Consider the following 21,444-nt stretch of genomic DNA (forward strand, 5'->3'; position numbering starts at 1 on the left):
CTAATACACTTCTAATAGGCATTCTATTCAAGTTACCTGTCATCAAGGATAGTTATAAGTTCTCCAGCCTTAAAGGTTAATTCATTGTCTTCAGCAGCCTCAAAATCATAGATCGCACGAACTTTTCTGCCCTCGTGTTTGTGATTTGTTAAAAGGCTTGAAGTGCTCGGATACAAACTGGAAAGTGTTGTCTGCTGTTGTCTTTGTTCTTTTAGCGACAGTTCAATTGCTACAAAAGAAGAGTTATCTAGATGAAAATTCCCTATATAAATGTGTAGAATGATTTGAAAACACTAGAAAATATTTAGTATAATTCCACTCCTCTTGCACTGTAACCAACTTCTGCCTCTCCTGTAAAAATATGATAACAAATTAAATGACGTTTTACAACTGTAGAGCAAAATTCTGCTCCTACAGTGTTTCCGTTTCATTAGATATTTACTTTCAAATTCTTTGGGTCAGTAAATAAATGCACTCACCTTTAGCTAAATCTTCTTCTTCTTTCTTGTTAGCTGCTGCACCAGGATCTTTGGCAACTAGGGCTGGACTTGCTTTTGCCTGCTCAGCAGCCTAGCCAAAAATAAAAGATGTAGAAGTAAAATCATTGAAAAACCGTCACGATGCATTAACATTCACTATTTTGATTTGTATTCATCTATATTTCAGGAGGAAATTCATTACTCAGAGGATAGTGAGAAACTGGCACTGCTGCCCAGAGAGCTGTGGGTGCCCCATCCCTGGAGGTGTTCAAATTCAGGTTGGATGGGGCCCTCGGCAGCCTGAGCTGGTGGGGGCAGCTCTGCCCATGGCACGGGGTTGGAACGGGATGGAACTTTCCAACTCAGGACGTTCTTTGATTCTAAGATCCTGTGATCTGTGATACAAAAATCAAAAGAAGCCAGAGCATTTCAGCCCTCAAATGAATGCTTTATTTAGACAAGGAAGATTTCATTTTGTTTGCCAAATGCATTACTGTATTCAAGACTAGAAATACTAAAATACAGAATTGAGGATAAAAAGAATTTGTGATTTTTTATATTACTATTTTTGTAGTACTATACCTGTGAACCAATAGCTGGGAAAGTAACTCCTTGCTCCTTCAGATTTTTTATCATGGCAGATATTAAACTAAGCTGTGGATCATTCTTGAATTCATCAGTCCATTCCACCATAAGGGCTTTCAGCTTTTCACAAACTTTTGGATGACCCTACAGAAAAATAAAAATTAATTAAATAATGTAGGAATCTGTTCTTAATTCTTTAATTTCAAATACATTCATGCTACTTCCAATATAAGCTATATGTACACTTGAAAACATGTACATCAATAAGTGATACCTTTTATCAGAAAGGGAGAAGAGTACACCAGCTTTCAGTGCCATGTTTAATGGCGTTTGGGGACAGCATTTCAACAATATGGACTAGCCACAAAACACAGTATACAAAGTTACAGAAAAGCCTTTTATCATCTCCATTTCACTGCACATCTGTATGTAGTATTTTATTGTTTGAATTGAATGTGAAAATGAATGTAGGTATTTATCAATGAATCTCACTCCACACATGAACAGAATACACAAGTAACTGTAGTATGAAGTGGCAGTCAGAAAGCTATTTCTCAGTCAGTCTTCCCACTAATCTTTTATGTTTCTCTCAAAATCTCCTCTTTTCCTTGTATTCTCTTCCCAAAATTTTCAGTCCTCCATTCCAATCTCAGGTTAACCCCGCTATCAATCTGATTTAGCTTTTATATGAATCATATAAATCAATGCAGTACATTACCTTATTCAACACATTGCTTACTTCACTGGCAAAGTCTCTTGAACAGACTTCTAAATGAAAGATTTTACCACAGTTTGATACACATGCTCCTAGAAGCTAAAGAAAGAAAGATTTAAAACTCAGAGAAGAGTTCATGTAATACAGCTTTTTAGGAAAGAAGAGGACTACATTAAAAGTAACCTACTGTTAAAGCCTGCATAGCAACATGGGGATCCTTATGGTTCACTCTCTTCATAATGGAACGAAGACAATCCTTAGGCCTAAAGCAAGACAAGACAGCTTTAAAGTTAGGTGATGTAATGCACATTCCTCATTGCACACATGACAATGCATGACAAAGCTAGCAGTCAGCAAGCTGTCCTGAACAAAGTCAGTACATTCTTTAGTGGCTTATACATGTAACATCAAATAAAAAATATTATATTAAATAATGAAAACAAATAAAAAAGCAACCATTAGCTGTTCTAGTCACTTCTGTCTGTAGGACTGCTAGCTTCCTTAGTTATCAGAACATCCAAAAGAATTTTATTTTTTTTTAGTTTGAGACTACTATTTGCCCCACGCTCATCAATTACTGGCAAGAGTCGCCCCTCAATAAGCCTTGCTTCACATTTAACACACCCTTCTCTACATTCATCAAGTAATAGGAACCCTATTTCTTTTAGTAGATATAGAATCAGCATGAGTAATTAATGGTTAGTTAATGAATTAGGGTGATAATTACCTACACACAGATTTTCTTAAAATCTACAACTCCTCTCTATTCCACATACACATCTAAAGAACACCACTACACTCCTCAGAGTCAGCTTTAATCTATGTAACACTCATAAAGAAAATACACAGCAAACCAGGAAGAGCTTAGGAAAAAAACCAGCATTAGATATTGCACATAAGTGTTTCAAATGAGTTAAATATGAAATTAAAGTTCTACCTATGTTGCTCTACATAGACATAATGGGAAAAGGGAATTCAAGAAACAACTTGAACAGATTTTCAGACACTGCTCAGTGTATTTAAAATTTTGTGTCTTTCAGATATTTAGTTGCATTTTTGGAGGTGGTTGAAGGCTGAGCAAGACTGAAGCAGAATTATCAAGAACATACAAGCATTATTTGTTGAACAGCTATGAAGGAGGTAAAAGCAGGGGAAGAGGGAAAAAGAATGGTACATTTAAACTAAGGGATTTCACACATTTCTGGAGTATTTACAGTGACTTTTGGAAGCAAAAACAGTTTTCTATGGAACTGATATCCACAAACTAATATGAAACTTCGGTGTAAGTTACACTACTGCTTGGCTATACTATATTTGGCAGTGTCTACATTTTACAGAAATGTCTCTCTCATGTTTAGTAGTACTAATTATAGAAAATGCTATCACGTAGCAAGGCTACATGTTGTTCAGTGTATACCTTCATATAACCAATTATTATTACAAATGAAAGCCATAAGACAAGCACCGTTCATTATCTGCTAATTAACCAAAACTTCTCCTGTGATCACTACACCTGAGAAAGAATACATGATAAAACTTGCAAAAATATCTGTGCTGTTTTTTTTTTTCTTTTCTAAATGAATGCCTTTATGTATAAATAACTGCATTAACTTATGAGCAGTGTGCACAACCACGGACATTAATTACCAAGCCAGCATTTACAAAAGCAGGCTACAGAATCAAGAACTTAGCAATCCAGGAACAGGACCACAGCACCATTAGTCTGAGATGATTTTATTATGGAAGCTATTTCTGAAAAGTAATAGTGACAATAAAGTTTCAAAATCAAGTGATCTTCCATATTTGTCAAATACAATTTTGAAAAATGTTAAAAGAACAAAAAACCCACAACAACAACACAAAAAAAAACCACCAAAACACAGTAATTCATAAGAACAAAAATGTGAGCAAATAGATCTTTTTAACAGAAACAATCAATATTTGAATATCACTGCTTTTTCGTAATGCTTTTAAAAAGATCTTTAGATTAATTCTACACCAAAAAAAAAAAATCATGCTTACTAATGCTCAGTTCACCGATTAAACTTCAAGTATCCCTACTGTAGACAAAACAAACATCCTTACTTTCATTTCAAATTAATTTGACATGCAATTTAGCTAAGAAATGATGAAAAGCACTAAGCAGAAATGAGAGGAGAGGCATGCGTTCCACAAGAATAAAATTCTGTCTATTAGCACTTTCTCCAGGCCGTGCTACACAAACATTAGCCTGCAATTCTGCTCTAATAACTTCATAATCAAAGCTTCAAAGGCAGCACAGTGAGGGAGGGTAACAAATCAATAGATGGAAGGTTGGGAAGGATAAGGTAGAAACTTTGATATTACATACTACATAATATATTCAGAAAACATTTGCAATAAAATTCAGTTCTAAAGAGTAAAATAATGCATTTGAATGGTAGGTACATCCACTACATTCTTAACAAATACAACATTAATTGCAATTGGAAGCTAAAATACTACTGTGCACAACACATTTCTTACATATGTCAGCAATTTATTCTCTGTTTATTATCCAAGGTAACTGCCTATCCGACTCAAGACTATCCAGGTGACTCAGTTGTTCTGCTTGCTCCATGAGAAACCAGTAAGGCAGAGTATCCTGATCACTCTGTGAGACACACTGTGATGACTACATGTTGCTTACACTGAGTAACTTGGGGGGCAAAAAAAGATGGGAAGTAGTTTGGAAGACTGCTTTTGTACAAGAGGCGTGGAAACAACCAAGGAGAATCAGCTGACCAGAATCCCTGCTCAGTAATCAACCCACAAGGAATCACAACAAAGTTACACAACCAGCAAAACAGACAAACCATTCCTAAGTGACAGCTTTTCAACATTCAAATCTCCCTCCAACAGAGTGCTGCAACAAATGTTTCTACTTCGTCAGCCACTGCTGTCTTCTCCCATTCGCTGATTTCATTTTTTTTTTTTCCAGTCCATCATTTTTATTAACTAACATTCCTAGAGAAAAATTGAGGTAGTGATAGTTTCAAACAAACTAGGTTAAAACAAAAGTTACAACCCTGTCAAAGCCAAATGCAGACAATTACAATATTAGCCTTGAAGTAGGACAAATAAGAGAGCAAGACGGGTGCACCTCATACTAGAACATATCAGAACTGTTAGGTTTCCCTTATATCTATTATAAGCATAATTCCACTGTCATAACGTTATCCTACTAAGAGATGATAAAGTACAGATTAAGTTGTGACAGCATTTCTATTCCAAACCAACAATATGCAAAATCCATACCTTCCCTGTACTAAGATGATTTAAAACACAAGTAAAACACAATCAAAGGTTTTAAAATAAACAGGTTTTCAATAACTTTGTCTAAAAAAGCAGAAAAATGAATTGCATCTAATGATAACAATCCTAGTTTTAAGCATCTTTTCATGTTGAAAAGGCAACTAGCTCAGCACTTTCAGATACTGCCAGTGTTCCCAAAACACACGATGCAAAAAATTGCAGGATGCAACTGCAAAGCTGCATTATTTACCAAAAAACATTCAGAGATTATAAAGCTTTTTCTATTGACTCAGACACATCTTAGATCACTCTCAGAAGCTGATATGCAATACAATATCCAATTCCACAATGCACTGGCAATACTTTACATAAGCTAATGTAAAAAGGTGCACTGTTCAAAATATTACTGAATATACTGTCTTAAGGCTGCTTTCTATGAAAATTGTATCAACTCTACTCAATGAGTTTTTGAACTTCACTAAAAATTAAGAAAGCAGTCAGTTAAAAAGGGAGATTTGGTGGAATTCCAACTTGATAAAACTGCGTTCGTTGGTTGGATCAAAGAAGAGTCAATTAGAAGATTTTAGATTAGAAGACTTTCTTTCACCAAGCTACAGCAATACAAAAACTAACAGTAGCACAAGTGTATGTATCCAGCTAGCAATTCCACTACTAAACTACAGTTAATTTATCTCAGGAGAAAATAAGTATTGGCAGCACAACAGTTTTCCAACAACTACTCTGAAAGCAAACAAACAGATAAATGAGACAACGTGCAATGTAACAGTATACAACAAAATGTTACACTTCATAAAGAAAAATAATCCCTTTAAATGTATGGTGGTTTATGTTTAAAATGTTGAAAGGCATGCTATTCGAAGACTGTACAAAAGAAAATCAGTAAAATGGAGACAATACAGTATAAGTTTCTGCCAAACAGAACAGTTCACATTAGACAAAAATTGGTGAAAAAACTAAAGCAGAATCCAGTTCCAATGATAAGTATCCTTGCCACAATAACTTAAATTGCATAAGAGTTATTAAGTGTTAATGCTTATCTGATTTAAACTTAATAGGAAACATTGTCTTGCTTTACCTTTCTATACCATGACAAAATCCATACAAACAAAGAAAACTCACCATCAGCAAGTTTTTAACAGAATGTGCTTGCTATTCAGCAGTGAGTCAGCTGGCAGCATATTACAAGCAGGATAAGTATTAGAAAGGTTAAAGTCACAGCAGGACAAAACCACTGTTGTTTGTTTTGTTTCGTTTTGTTCCGTTTTTAAAATCATAACAGAAATTCCAGCTGTCATGGAGAAACGTAGCTGTATGTTGCCAGAAGATCACTGGCTTTATCTGCATTTCCAAGCAGCTGTCTCTTGCAGCTAAATACATTTAAGCACTGTTTAGGGTAAGCCACTGTGAGGCTGAATCTTGCCTATGCAAAAGTGGTGAAATAGAATACTGAGGTCTTCAATAACACTGTTGTTGTTGCAGACTCAGCGTCAACATACATGGAATAAAAACATATTTCATATACAAAGAATAACACAAAACATTATTAACAACTAACCAGTTCTTATTTTTACTGGAGTTACACACAACAGCACAGAAGTCTCAGTATACCATGCTATTCATAAATACTCCTCTAGACACCACTCTTAATCCCAAGGAACAAGTTAATTTGTGAACCTGTCCCCTGGAACAGAACCAGTGGCATAGCTCTCTTTTTGAACCTTTTCCTTACCTGAAATGTTACAGGGAAGCTTGAGGAAAATGTAATTTAAAAATGTCCAAAGTCTAACACAACACTGAATAAAAATAGATATAGTAAAATATCATCTTTATGACATATTTTTCACTCGCTATTCCAAATTATACTTTAATACATAAAATATTTTTTTTTAATACATAAAATACTCTTTATGTATTAAAGGATCAATAATGAAAGCATGAATAGTCTGTATTAAAGGTGCATTTCATTTAATCACATTTTTTTTTTAAATGAACATTTCTTAAAGCCCTGATGTAAGAAAATAGTTTTTCAAAACAAGAGGGAGAAATACACTTCCTCATTGCTTACTGTACAAAGACACTGGTGGTGAGGATAAAGAGAGGCAGAGGATGCTTTAAACTTCAGTTTCAATAAAGTGTTGGACACAGTCTCGTATAGTTCTCCTTATCACCAACAGGTGAAATACTGGCTGTATAAAAGGATGATAAGGTGGGTGAAAAACTGGCTGGGCTGCTGAGCTCATAGAGTTGTCAGCAGTGTGCAAATCCCAGCTGGTGGGCAGTAACGTGGTTTCCCTCAGGGAATTCCTGGGACTGGTGCTGCTAAATGTCTTCAGTAATGACCTAGATGACAGGAGGCACCTTTCCTGACAACAGCATGCTGGAGGAAGCAGCTGATATACCAGAGAGCGGGGCTACAGAGGGCTATGGACAGTAAGGAGGACGGGCAAACCAGAACGTCATTAAATTTAACAAGTGAAAGGCAAGGTGTTGCATCTGGAGTGGACTGCACCAGTGCAGGCCAAGAGCTGACTACCCAAAGAGCAGCTCCACGGGGAAGGCTTGGCAGGACCCACTGGGTGATAGGAGTGCAGCTTGGCAGCAGAGATGACCAAACACATCACAGGCCATAGTAATAACAGCCAGCCAGCAGGGCCAAGGAAGTGTTCCACTCTACCTATGCAGCACTTGTAAGACTACGTTGGGACACTGCCCATTTTTGAGTTCTCCCATACAAGAAGGATGCTGACACACCACAGCAAGTCCAGTAGAGGGCTATCAAGATGGCCAGAGGGGAGCCACATACAAAAAGACACCAACATATGGGTTCAGTTTTTAGAAGGACAGGGTAAAACCAAACCTTACTACTTTATAAAACTACTTAAGCAGAGGCCATCAACAAACCAGATTCTTGTTAGAACCACAGTCATAGGGTAAGTCACAACAAACAAGTTGGAACAAGGGAAATTGCAAGCATATAGTAGAATCATTCATTTATTTACTTGCTTACCGTGAGGGTAGTTAAATACCGAAATGGATTGCCCACAGAGGTTGTAGAAACTCTGTCTTTGCAGGCATTCAAGACTCGGCACAGTCCTGAGCAACCTGATCTAATTAGACCTGTTTCAAGTAGAAGGGGTTGGACCAGATGACCTCTGAAGATCATCTTTGATCCTTGATTATGATTGTACAAGAAAAAAATCCTGATGATGTCTGCTGGATTTACAGTGACACTGATAGAACATATCAGCTTATTTATTCTTTTACAGTGGTGAAAAAACTGCTGTATGCAATTCCTGATTTCAAGAGACAAGGAAAGAACTGTAAAATATTTGGGCAGAAAATCCATACTTTCCTTTCACTGGAGTAGTAAATCTACTCCAGTAAAAACATAAAGTAAATTAAACTGACCTCCTTCAAAAGTCTACACAAGACAAAATTTTCATTCCTCTCCTCCGAGTATAAGATTGAAATAACAAAATTAGTAATGTTTGTGGGGGACAGTTTCTAAAAATCACTTACCCTGTGCGTGACTGTCCAACTTTATCACAAATGTCTAAGATGAGGCCCCAGTCCTCTGCAGTGTTCATCTCACTGGTTGCTTTCTCTAACGAACAAAATACAAATATAATAAATCAGAATATAAATATAATAATTTAACAAAATTGACAATAAAGATGTTGCAAAGCTATTTCTGTATACAACTAAACATACGACATTGTGTACTTAATAAATTCATGTAACTGTTGTAACTAAATATTTTTACCTTTCAAATGTTCACTTGCAGCTGCAAAGTTAAACTGGTAAGCAAATACATACTTGTTTTTTTTCCACATAATAAATATATATCTAGAAGTATATCAAGTATCAACAGATATATTTTTTTCTTCATTTGGAAATGTTAAGTTTAAGATCATACAAATACTGGAAACATTAATTCCCTATTTGCAGTCAGACACAACCACAACCAGGATTTACCCCATCCTCAGACAATAAGTTGCTGTGTCATACATTTCCTTTCTATGCCTTTCCTCCTATCTCAGCAAGAGGGTTTCAAGAACTCATTGAAAGGTCGGTGATTATTATCTCCTCATTATTATCTCTGCTTTGGATGACATATTCCATTTTTTAGTTACAAAGCTAATCAGATAAAATCCACTGAGACCCTTTCTTCCAAATATTCTGAATAGGACAAGTACAGTCCTTCATGAAGAGTGAAGAAATAACAATGGGTGAAAAACAAATCAGAAGGAAAAACAGACTATTTTTCCCCCAGAAAAGCCTAGGTACAAGAGGGTAACAATAAATAAAAGTGATAAAGAAAACTGAGGTTTAAACTGCAGCTGTATGGAACAGTATCTAAAAATTGATAGTTCAGGGCTGGAGACCACAAGGCAATTTCCAAACTGAATACCAAGGTTGGAAAAGATGTCCAAGATCATCCAGTCCAACACCCACCCAACACCAATATTTCCCACTAAACCATGTCCCTTAATATAATATCTAAATGCTTCTTGAACACCTCCAGGGACAGTGACTTCACCACCTCCCTGGGCAGCCCGTTCCAGTGCCTGATCGCTCTTTCAGAGAAGAGACAGAAGGAATGATGGGCACAGAACTATATTAGGTGAAGCAGGTATAGGTTATTCACCTTAGTCTGCCAAATATGCCTCAGCAATGAGTACGATCCCTCCCAGTGTGCTTAGTTTTAAAAAGGAAGGAAAGATTTCCTGTAGAAACTTCACAGTCAGGAAAGATTAATTAATCCAAACTAGCATTTGCAAGACTATGGAGAAGAGAAAAACTCTGGATAGATGCTATGATAACATTTGGCACTAAGAAGACAAGCATTTTATTTTACTTTCAGTCCACTATTCCAAATCATGCTTAGGACCAGCAGTCAGAGAAATGGCTCAATTTTTAAAGCTTGCTCAAAAAGAAAACACAATCCAGTCAGGATACAAACTAAAAATGCCAAAAACATGAGACTAGAGCAATGAGATAGCCTGCCTACGTCAACAAACATTGTTCTGTCACTCCAGAATTTCAATTCTGTAGTCGAAGATACTGTATATAAAACACCAAGCCCAAGCAGAGTCGCACCTGTGCTGCTGTGCCTGCACTGCATTCCCTGCAACTGCTGTTCAGCACGACCCATACCACGGATCGGCTGCGTAGAGGCAGCTCAGTTCCAGGGCTCCTGTTGCAGCCCGCTGACAGTCCTGCTGGAGCTGGACCAGCTCCATTCCGTGCCTACAGAGCACCCTGCAGAGCCGCTGGCTCCAGCCTGGCTCAGGGCTTTGTAGCCTCGCCCCATGCTATGCTTCAGCAGCCGCAGAGCTGAGGAATCCAACGGGATGGAAACTTCAGGCTCCTACGCTGTGCGTAATACTGCCTGTACTTCTGGCAAGAAGTAATTCTTCTCTTTACACAGCGTCACTGTAGAGAAATGGCATGGCAAACCATCAAGTAAAACAACGCATGCTTAGAGTTTAAACGACACCAAGCTGTTGTTTGTGCTGATTTAAGCAGTTTGGATAAAACTACAGATATAATGGTGACTAATGAAATCCCTAGTTCATACCAACCTCACCAATTACAACCTTCATTCTAATTCTTAATGAGAATATTTTGCAGGTGTATCCACCAATACAGTTACAAGTTCACTATCACAGCTACATCATTTCTTGAAAGTTGGGCAGTTGGTCAGGTGGTTGGGCTCCCCGGGGGGCAGTGGTCACAGCACCCAGCTGCAGGAGCTCAAGAAGCATTTGGACAACACCCTCAGACATGACACACGGTCTGATTTCTAGGTGGTCCTGCGTGAAGTCAGGAGTTGGATTCGATGATCCTTATGGGTCTCTTCCAGCTCAGGATATTCGGATCCCATGATTGTCTAAAAACCACCCATTGCCGCAATGTCTCCATCACCAGACACTAAAAGGTTCCTTACTACATGCCAGCCTGGAACCCAGTGTCACTGAGTACTTTCTATCTTTAGTAATAAGCATCTATTACTTTCCTTGGATAAAAATTAATAATAAGACACTCACAGTGCCCAAGCTGAGCTACACTGACACAAAAAAGCCATTCTCTGAGCATTAGTGCACGGCAGTCACCTTTCACCACTTCAGAAAAGGAGCAGCAGAGATGCTTGGAGGAAATTCTCATATTGCATCAGAGTTTCGGAGACAAAATTACAACTCAGAGCTGATTAAGTTCAATTACTTACACAGTTACTGCTTAATGCACTTCTCTGACACAAGGCACACACCTGCAGCCAAAACTCTCTGCACTCACTCAGCATTTGCACACCCCAGCTAACAGGTGGCACGCTGCCCTCCTGCCATTGGCACATCACTATCTCAGTGACAGGGAAGGCAGCACAGAGACTTGTACCTGAACTCTTGCAGTAGCTTCACACAGGAGATGGAACCTGAACTCATCCTCCCTTCTCTGATCAAAAATAATTCTGTCATCAAAATACCAGTGCTTACCTCTGACCCCCCTCAACACCTCATTGCTAAAACCCTACTCAACGACTGCCTGCCAGGGCAAGATCAGGTAACACTTCAGACTGCACTGAAACAACTCTTAGAGACAGCGCTGGCTGCTTCATGAAATCAGAGTTCTTTAAGACTCATGACTGCATTTCAAACACAAAGAAAAACAGAACTCCGTGACCCAGGGCATTACGTTACCATACCCTGTCCCTAGTTTCCCAGAGCAGATCTCCCACAAAGCTGTATCACTAATACACCAGAGCGTAGGTGGCTTTTTATCTAGCATAGGCAAGGCCTATGAATTAACACTGCAACTTTAACCACTGCAACACAAATACAACACATCACATTTTTCAGTTACCAGCCTTCTCCCATCGCATTTCTCCTGTACCCATAAGAGCTGGCATGCCAAGTGAGTGCAATTCCATCCTGCCCCAGATTCAGTCTCTAACACATCATATCTGAAGAAACAGATGCGTAGGAAAACACAGAAAAGACCAAGGTAAGGTAAGTAGTAGTTGTATTTATTTTCCAAATAAATCAAACGTCTGAATAACATCTGCCTTCTAAAGAAAACACCACTCCTGAGTATAAATGCTGTCCAGCCCTTCTGAAACTCTGTACCAGAATTCAGATGGGTGTCATACCTGTAGATCAGAAGCTGGGACAGCAAGATACACATCTGTGAGTTACCCTACTTACAACACCAGTTGTGGTGAGAGCATATTGGCTCTTGCACTGAACTTCAATGGCCGTTTTTCTGATTGAGGAACTGAAAACTTGGAAGCTAAAAAAATAAAGTGTTTTTTTGTTTGTTTGCTTAAACCACGCCTCCTGAAAGCTACCTTTAAGTTGATCTTCCTTGTCCCATATATATGAATACAAAGGAGAAACCTGTTCAATGTTGGTTTTCAATAGAAAACCTAACAGGCCATGCTGGGTAGAGATCTAAATGGCCAAAAAACAGTTGTCATTTTCAGGTACCCAAAACAACCAGAAGCTTAGCTGCCTATTCAGCATCAACATGATTTATCTCAGTCTTCTTAGTGCTCCAGGGTAAAAGTCAGGGCAAAATGCTGCAAAGACTTTATGACTCGCAAAGTGAAATCCAGTCCTTTATGGAATCAGAAGGAAAATTTATGCCAGGATATGAAGATTAAAAATGGCTCACACGTTTAGCATTTTTGGTGGATTTTACCATTCGTTTAAATGAGCTAAACATGCATTTTCAAGGTGAAAATCAGCTTATCTGTGCTATGTTTCAAACCATAACAGTGTTTGAAATGCAACTTAAATTATGGCAAGCTCAAATCACAGCAAATAATTTCATGCATTTTGATACATTGGCTAAACACAGTCCAATGAACAATGGAAAATACGAAGCCATACTTTCTGCTTTGATAAAGGAATTTGAGAATAGGTTTCAAGATTTAAAAAAAAAAAAAAAATCTTTTTCTCTGCATTAATTTTGACCCAATTTTCAGGTTGACATAAATAAATTACCTGCAAATTTTCAAGTGGAATGCATAGAGCTGCAAACAGGCATTCAACTCAAAGAAAAATTTGGTCATGTCTCTTCACCAAACTTCTATGAACCTTCTTCTACCAGAGAAAAATTTCCCTCACTTTACAGTCCTGTATTATTCACCTCACTGCTTTTTGGCAGTACATACATCTGGGAATAACTATTGTCAAGGATGAAGCACAGGAAAAGTAATATTTCATCAAAAATTTCTGACAAACACCCTGAGAATGCACTTGGAATGGCAACCACTGCCATCGAACCAGCCTGATGCATTAGTTTCACAGAGTCAAACACCCCACCAGTATTATGTTTGTGTTCTGGTTATTTTGTTTGTTTGTTTTTGATGTTTTTTTTTTTTTAATGTTTCAATAAAAAATACATTTTAAAGAAGTTGTTACTTATATACTCCATACTCCAACCTTATTATTTATTTTATATGCAGCCTGTTCCCTCAGTGCAGCTCAGGCAAGCCAAAAGGTTGGCCATCCATGAGATAAGGCACACCTTTCTTGTAAAAATCAATAATGATGCTGAGAATATTTAGTCTTTTTTTTTTTTCTCTCCTTTTTTGTTTATATTTAACCATTCCCACAAGGATAACTGTATAACTATAGGCATGTGAATACATACCAAAAAATAGCCACTTACTAGTCCAATACTGGACAGAGGTCATTTTTTAAAACTAACTGTCCCCCACAAAGCACAAAAATAAATGCAAAGCTGAAAAGCTTCTTTAATTTTGTGTCAGCCTCAGATTTGCAATTACGTTGCCTTGTACGTACTCAAAATATAAATAGTCTGGCAAACTTCTGAGCTTCTAGGACACGTAGGACATCAGCTTCACACCTTGCTCTGTGAAGCTCGGCCACTTTCCCTCTGATTCACACAAATGCAAAGACTTGTAGCACCTACAGAGCTGTTTTCTCCTCTGATTTTGTACATTGTTTAAAAATTATAAGTAATGCAAAAATATTTATGCTGTGATTCTACCTGAAGTTCCCTTATGCTCAGGCGCCACTAAGAGAAACACAGGCATTGCCACATCCCACCAAACCTGCCATACAGGTATCAGCAAGCCACCTGCATTCTCTGACAGTTCTGCACCTGAACAGCACCACGCCACCCAGCCAGAACTTTGCAAGACTATCCACTGCCAACATCAGGTTATATTGCAGGTTTCAGTTATCTAAACTTCAGATTTCACTGATATTAAAGCATTCCAATATTAGAATTGACCTACTTGTTTTCTGCTACATACTCTCAAAGATGTTAAAACAAACTAGAATTTTAAGAAACAGCAATAACAGCTCAAAACTTCCCATAAACCCAACATTAAAATCTACGTAATTTGAAGCAGTTAGAACAAATGCGAGTAAAAACTCAAAGCCTATTCTACTAAACCAGGATGTCGAGCCATTCTAGTTGGTATTTACTTACTCCATCTATGGACATAACTCCCCTCCCCATACCTCTGAAATGAGATACTAAAGTTCTTAGTGAAGTTACAAAGAAAAGAGTGGCTGAAGGCAGTCTTCACTTACACAGGAAAATTACTATCAGCTTCCAGCAGAACAAAAAGTCCTCAATGATCTGTTACGGCAATGTAAACGCCATGGGAGTGACACAAAATTCAGCACTCCCATCAGCCTTCTCTCCCATTGTCCCACTCCAAGTCCTGTTTCCTTCCCAAGGCTAAATAAATAATTTCCCCCCTCTCAATATAAATATAAATACAGACATGTACTTACAATATTTGGGAATTTTAGTAACTACCAAATCTCTTCAATAATTTAAATGGTCCCAGAAAAATGAAACTGACTGCATTTTTTTTTTTTGGCAGTCACTTGCCATGTAATTCTGTCCCCGTATCATTCCACATCACATGATTAATTTCATTCTTTTTGTCTGTCAAAATGACCAACACATTTGTTCGATCATTCTATACAAACCACCTCTTTATATTAACCACACACACACAGAACCACAGAGAAAAATAAGGCCAACTCATTTTGATCTAAGCAAGACTGAAAATAAACCTCCAGCAGAGAGTGCATTCATAGACACTAGAATTCCCTGTCACACTCTTAACTTCAGTAAAGTCATCTGGGTCAAGGTAATTCCAAATGTGATGACAGACTGGGAGAAGAACTCACAGAGAAGGATTTGGAAGTTCTGGTAGATGAAAAGTTGCACATGCTGTTGCAGCCAAGAAGGCCAACAATATCCTGGGCTGCAAAAACAGAGGTGGCAGCAGACCTTCCAGTACTTGAAGGGCACCTAAAAGCAGAAGAGGGACTGAACTTTTGCACAGTAACAAGAAGGAATGGCCTTATGGCTTTAAACTAAAAATAAGGAGATTTAGGTTGGATGTTAGGAGGACTTTTTTTTTACTCAGAGAGCAGTGAGACAATGGACTGGGCTGCCCAGAGAAGCTGTGGACGCCTCATCTCTAGAGTGTTCAAGGCTAGATTGGATGAGGCTCTGGGCAGCCTGATCTGGTGGGTCCATGGCATGGGGGTTGCAATCAGATGATCTTTAAGCTCTCCGCCAAACTAAGCTATTCTATGATTAGCCAATTTCTTCTACTTAACTGCATTCCCATTTACAGTACTCAAAAAAAGTCCCCCTGGAAGCACTTCTGGGAGGCATCCAACAAAGGCAGCACCAGCTGACCCGAGGCAAACAAGCAGCAATGGCAGAGCAGCTGGGAGGCCATCTTGGCTCATTCCTTCAGAGGACTGTATATGATTTCTCTGTCAAAGAGGCGGCCGAGCCAGAGACATCACTCGGCAAAATGCTGGACAGAACAAAGATAAAGGGATTAAAGGTCTGCTAACAATGCCTAGCGAGCTGGGCAAAAGTGATTTAGTGATTTTGTTGCAAACTGTAACAAATCCACAGAACTTAAACAACCTTTCACCCAGAGCTATTACAGCAGAGCAGGAAGGTGAGCACATCGGAGGTAGATGAGACAGATGATGATGGCTCTGCACACAAGGTGGATCACAGACCAGTAACACAAACAAGTGCTGCCAGGATCTATTGCAGCGCCCCACAGATTAAGCCATAGTAGAAGCAGCATTTCAGAAAGATCAGCAAGGGACATCACCATCCACATTAAAGATATAGTGTTATTTTTATCACAGAGGAACAGATTTTACATTCTGGAGAACTACTTTAATTTCTCCAAATGTTGATGTTATAACACACGTTGAAATGAGAGGAAGCACTTAAAAATGACACCTCATCCCTGAGAGGAAAGAAAAAGAATTACCAATAAAGTACAGTCTATGAAATCTCCTTTGCCAAAGGAATGTATGATGTGGGCTTCAAATTTGCCCGGCTGAACTCATGTCTGGTGATTCTTCTTCAGAATGCGATAACAAAAAAGAATTTGGGAGAACTATTATGTAGAAGAGGTATTTACTTTATCAGGATCCTGTCTGCATTGCCATTCTTCATTAAGATCACACAATGAAGTGACAAATTCTTATTTTATGGAAACATTTATGAAGGATTGAAAGGGGGCTGGTTCCAGCTCCTTTCCATAAGCTTTCTGCTCAGTTCACAGTTAATATCCTTTCCCCTCAAACAATGCTGAGAAAAGCAGTTGGCCAACTTGGGCAAAAAAAAAATGCCAGTCTCACGATAAACTGAACCAATCCTTGGAAGTCGTCCTTTCTTGCAGCCAGAGGTAGTTAACTCACAGCTTGCATTCTTCACAGATCTCCAGGGTCAAGAGCCTCCCCTGTAATAACTTCCCTCCTTTTGGCAAACCCAAAGCTGTTCCAAACAGTGAGAAGCACAGCTCACAGAAACACAGAACTGCATGGTTTGGAAGATGTTATCTAGCAAAGGGGATAGAGTAATGATGTTGACTAACAAAGGGGATAAACCTACAGAGTGACTAGTTTAAAGAGCAAGAGTGTTTTATTACAAGAAATTGCACAATGGGATTCAAAGTCAAAGTATTTCTTACATCCTACTGCATCAAACTATATGCATACCTTAGCATATTGCTCAGCAACATTCATATGTAATCCATGCATATTATTAAATTTCTAAAAGAGTTATATATTTCTGTAGGAGTTACAAGCATAAAATGGTCACTAAATGCTACTGTTGAAAATGTGGGAAAAATCACTGCTATCAAAATGATAGTTTTATTACATTACCAAACTACCTGCTTAATTTCCTGTTACTGTAAATAGAAAGCGTGAGTCTTTCCTTTATTCCCATTCTTGTGATCCTCAAACCATTACAACTACAATGAGAACAAGACAAACATGCAAAGCAGATGCAAGAAGCGCCTTCATCTATTGCTCCAAATAAGGGAGAAACATTATCTAAGAGTTACTTCCACTGGCATTCTGTACATCTGTTGAATGATGGATCAGCTTCTAAAAAAACATCATTCAAAATGGTCTTTCAAAAGTGAATTAATTAATTAACTGACTCTCTAACAACTCAGACCAAACTGCATGTTTATTACAGCCCATAAAACTGCAGAAATGTGTTAAAACAATAAGCCTGGAGCACAGAGCGAGAAGTTCTTCCACTTGTCAGTAACATAGGTTACTTTCACAATGCCTGATATCAAGTTACAATTAAATACGCATAGGTACAGAGTTACAGACTTTATTCTTGAGACAGCATCTCAGTAATACTTCAGAACTGCTCCAACAGTTACTCCTTCATCAAACACAGCCTACCCACCACTACTTCACTAATTAGCCCGTCAGGACAGATTAGCAGACAGTCTTTTGGTTTTTCTTCAAGTACACTGCATCAATACCTTGCCTGTGTCAAACTTACAGATAAACTTGCAACCCCATGTGAATGATTTTAAGACTAAAGTTATGAAATGTGACTTCCCATCAAACCAGTAACAATGTCATTAATTCTAAACCCCTATGCAGAGGATTAGAGTCTTTAAACTATATTCTCAGCAGTTCAGAATCTTGAAGGGTTTGTTTTGTTTTGTTCATATTCCATTGTTATATTCCTTACATGGACACACTGTCAAATGTTCCCACAGCTGATTGTAAAAAATCTGCACCAACTTATGCCACCATTCATTAGCATCCCTTTGTGTAGAAGTATTCATAAATATGGTAAAAACAATGTTAACAAAACAGAAGTATTTGGATTTCATGCAGAAATTAGTCTCCTCAAGAACAACAATGGCTTATCTCCTCAAATCTATGGGCAGATTAAAATAGTGTTTTAACAGTAGTCTTAACATTCTTCTGCTGATCACATTTGAAGAAGAGATGCACCCCTCAAAATCTCAGCACTAAGCTGGCTCCAAGTGGCATGCTATTCTGGATGACCAGGATCCTCAGCATGAGCATGCTAACCGGATTAGGCAAATACTGATGGCTGGAGAAAAAACAGAGAAACCTCTCCTTCTGAGCTTAGAGACACGCTCCTCAAAACAACAGTAGACAATTTAGTCCCAGATGCGTTCACTACAATTCATCATCCAAAGTATTTCCAAAATCATTTCCAACTATTGCACAGTATTGAATAGTAGACAAGAATTCACAGTTAGCCCAGACCAATGTCCAACTTCATATGAAACTAAAAATAGCTTCAGACTACCTTCCTGTTCAGGAATCTGATTTTCAAAAGAAAACTTTCTTGCTGAGAAAGAGCATTCAACTTTCCTTCTGAGAAAAGAAATGAAAAACAACACTACTGCTTGACAACTTTTGGAAGTTTCCCGAGAACATGAGAGCTTGCTCCACAGCTGACGTATCTGATAAAGCCTGCCAAGAAGTTCATCCAGATAATAACGCATTCCCCAGAGGCCTTGGGGAAGAAGGCCCTGGGGACGCCTTCCTGGAGACTACATCGTTCCTGTCCTCTTGGCTCAAACACAGCTACACGATGGATCAAGGCAGCAGGCCTCTCAAAGCATGCTGCCACCCACCCGACAGCCTGCTGCTCCTTCAGGGCACCGTGAAAAGGGTCCATAAGAAAGAGGCTGCATTTACTGCCTGCTGGCAAATCAGCCTGTTGCCCGCTGCCTGTTCTTCCAACAACAATCTGGAAGTGATTATTTGTGTTCACACCATGCACAGAACACAGCTTCTGAAAACTATCTACTGGAGAGTACGTGAGTCAATGACAAGGCACAAGCATTCTCCACCTCCAGAAAAGAGCAAATAACCCACTGACCTAACATGTGTGTGCTACCGCTCCACGCCATGGAATGTGCAGTGCTGACACACAACTGTCAGGCTGTTTTCTGTAAACCTACTCAGGCAGTTTGATCTTCACCACTGCTAGACAACAGCCCTAAGAGATAAGAAAATGGACACTTTGCCGAACCCCAGCTATCACCTTTTAATCTTATTAGTTCCAATCATTCTCACAGATATTACCGATGTTTCAATGCCCAAATGGTCCACAGATAACTGGCAAGCAGAGCAAACTCTTCCATATGTTCAGGTGCCAAGTTACGTTAGAAGACAGTGAAATTATGAGGAAAAGACATTTACAACTTCTCAAAATAAATAATTGTTGACTTTGCCATCAAGAAAATTAGAAATTAAAGGGAAGTCTTCACCAGAAAAGGTTGTGGCACACTTCATTATTCCAAGCACCAAGAAATGTGAACTACACTACAGTAAGACACAACACATTCAGAGTTCTTGATAACATACATGAAGAACTTGTGTCACACTCCCTTGTTTATGCACTAATCCTTCCCCTAGGAAAGACTCCTACTTTCCAAATGGCTCCGAGTTGCTTCTTGAAGAACTGTAATAATTAAATTGGAGCCCTGACTTCTGAAGTTGGGTAAACATCAAGAAACAAATGATATATTTGCTGTTGAAAGGTGCAGCAAATACAAAGCCACTAGAGAAATTTGTTCCAAGAACCACAAACAGCATTATGCTGCAGTTACACTGTAAGAAAATGATGGGGGTGCTCAACCAAAGATGAGAAGTCACTTTACGAGATGCTGTTTCCCAGCCAAAGGATTTCAGCGTAAGGCAGATGTCAGCAGCAGGTAGGCAACAAGCTGTGTTACACAACTAGAAATCACATATGCAAAATGATTTTTTTTACTGCCTACGTGTTATTTTACCTCTGTTTTGGCCTCATGAGCACTAAGCACAATTTTTCTCAGGTAGAAGCAGGTAGATTCTCTATCCAAATAGTCTGGCCTTGGAATGAACAAGGTGGGAAGAAAACCTGACCACAGGACGTCAAGTTGCATATGAAAGGGGGGAAAAAAAAGCTCTTCCAGAAATTCATTTCAAAGCCCTGAACACACCGCTCCCGTCCGCGAAGCAGCTGCGGGTGGGCCTTTTGCTCCTCATCCCTTCGCCAGGACTCCGGCCCGAGCGCAGCCCCTGCCCAGCGGGCCGGCCCCGAGCGGAGCATCCCCGCCGCCAGGCCGGGCCCGCAGCAGGGCTGCCAGGCCGGAGCCCTGCCGCCAGGAGCCGCCCGGCGCGCCGCTGCCCGCCGCCAGCCGTCCCCGCCAGAGGCCAGGCCGCGCGGCGAAGGGAGGGCCGGGCGGAGCGGCCGGCGGGGCCCGGGGTTACCCCGGGGAGGCCGGGGCGCGACGGAGCCACTCACCCACATCCTGGTCGAAGGGGTTGGTGGCGAAGAGCGGCATGGCGGGGCGCGGGAGCGCGGCGCGGCCACCCTTCCGCTCCCGACAGCGCGGAGACCGAACGACGGGCCCGCGGCGGCTGCCACTGCTCCTCCCGCTCCTCCCGCCCGGGGTCGCCTCCGCCGCCGCCGCCTCTCAGGGCTCCGGAGCCAGCCCGCCGCGCGCAGCATGCCGGGAAGCCGGAGCCGGCCCCGCCGCCCCCGGGAGCGGCCCGGCCCGCCCCGCCGTGCTCCGACGCGGCGCCCGGGGAGAGCCTCGCACGGGGGACGCCCCTCGGGCCGTGCCCGCGGACCGGACTGAGGCGGGCGGCCGCCCAGGGTCCCTCTGCTGCTGCCCTACGGGGGCGCCGGCACCTTCCTTCCCCACGCGCGTCCGGCTCAGTGGAAAAGCGGACTCAGGGGAGTTTTATTTGGTTTTATTTTCGTAAGTCGGGTTCGTGCCCTGACACGCCTGCTCTCAGTGGAAAATGTTCCGAGCTTCGTCGGGCTGTATTAATGTTTTCATTGTTAATGCATTTGTGCTTTTCAAAATGAGTGGCACTATTGCACAGGTGTGGGGTGATTGTGACAGTATTTCACAGCATGGCACAGGTTTGTGTGCACAGTGGCTGAGCAGTGCTCCAGTTATAGAATCAGAATCATGGGATGTCCCGAGTCGGAAGGGACCCACGAGCATCACCAAGTCCAACCTCCAGCTCCACACAGGGCCACTCAAAA

At 40.1% G+C, this 21,444-nt stretch overlaps 1 protein-coding gene across 1 annotated transcript in view; it reads right to left on the reverse strand.

Moving 5' to 3' along the window:
- The window catches only part of STAM (signal transducing adaptor molecule), a 33,029-nt gene extending 12,037 nt beyond the window's left edge, over nucleotides 1–20,992 (reverse strand). The window contains exons 1-7 of the mRNA XM_085227323.1: nucleotides 20,692–20,992; nucleotides 8,593–8,677; nucleotides 1,967–2,042; nucleotides 1,783–1,878; nucleotides 1,062–1,208; nucleotides 480–570; nucleotides 37–229 (exon numbers count right to left, since the gene is read on the reverse strand). Coding sequence (XP_085083449.1) covers nucleotides 37–229; nucleotides 480–570; nucleotides 1,062–1,208; nucleotides 1,783–1,878; nucleotides 1,967–2,042; nucleotides 8,593–8,677; nucleotides 20,692–20,731 — 728 coding nt within the window. The 5' untranslated portion in view covers nucleotides 20,732–20,992. The remainder of the gene's footprint in view (nucleotides 1–36; nucleotides 230–479; nucleotides 571–1,061; nucleotides 1,209–1,782; nucleotides 1,879–1,966; nucleotides 2,043–8,592; nucleotides 8,678–20,691) is intronic.
- Between the last annotated feature and the right edge of the window lie 452 nt (nucleotides 20,993–21,444).

This window comes from Meleagris gallopavo, chromosome 6 (assembly GCF_905368555.1).
Source record: "Meleagris gallopavo chromosome 6, MGAL_WU_HG_1.1, whole genome shotgun sequence".
Taxonomy (NCBI): domain Eukaryota; kingdom Metazoa; phylum Chordata; class Aves; order Galliformes; family Phasianidae; genus Meleagris; species Meleagris gallopavo.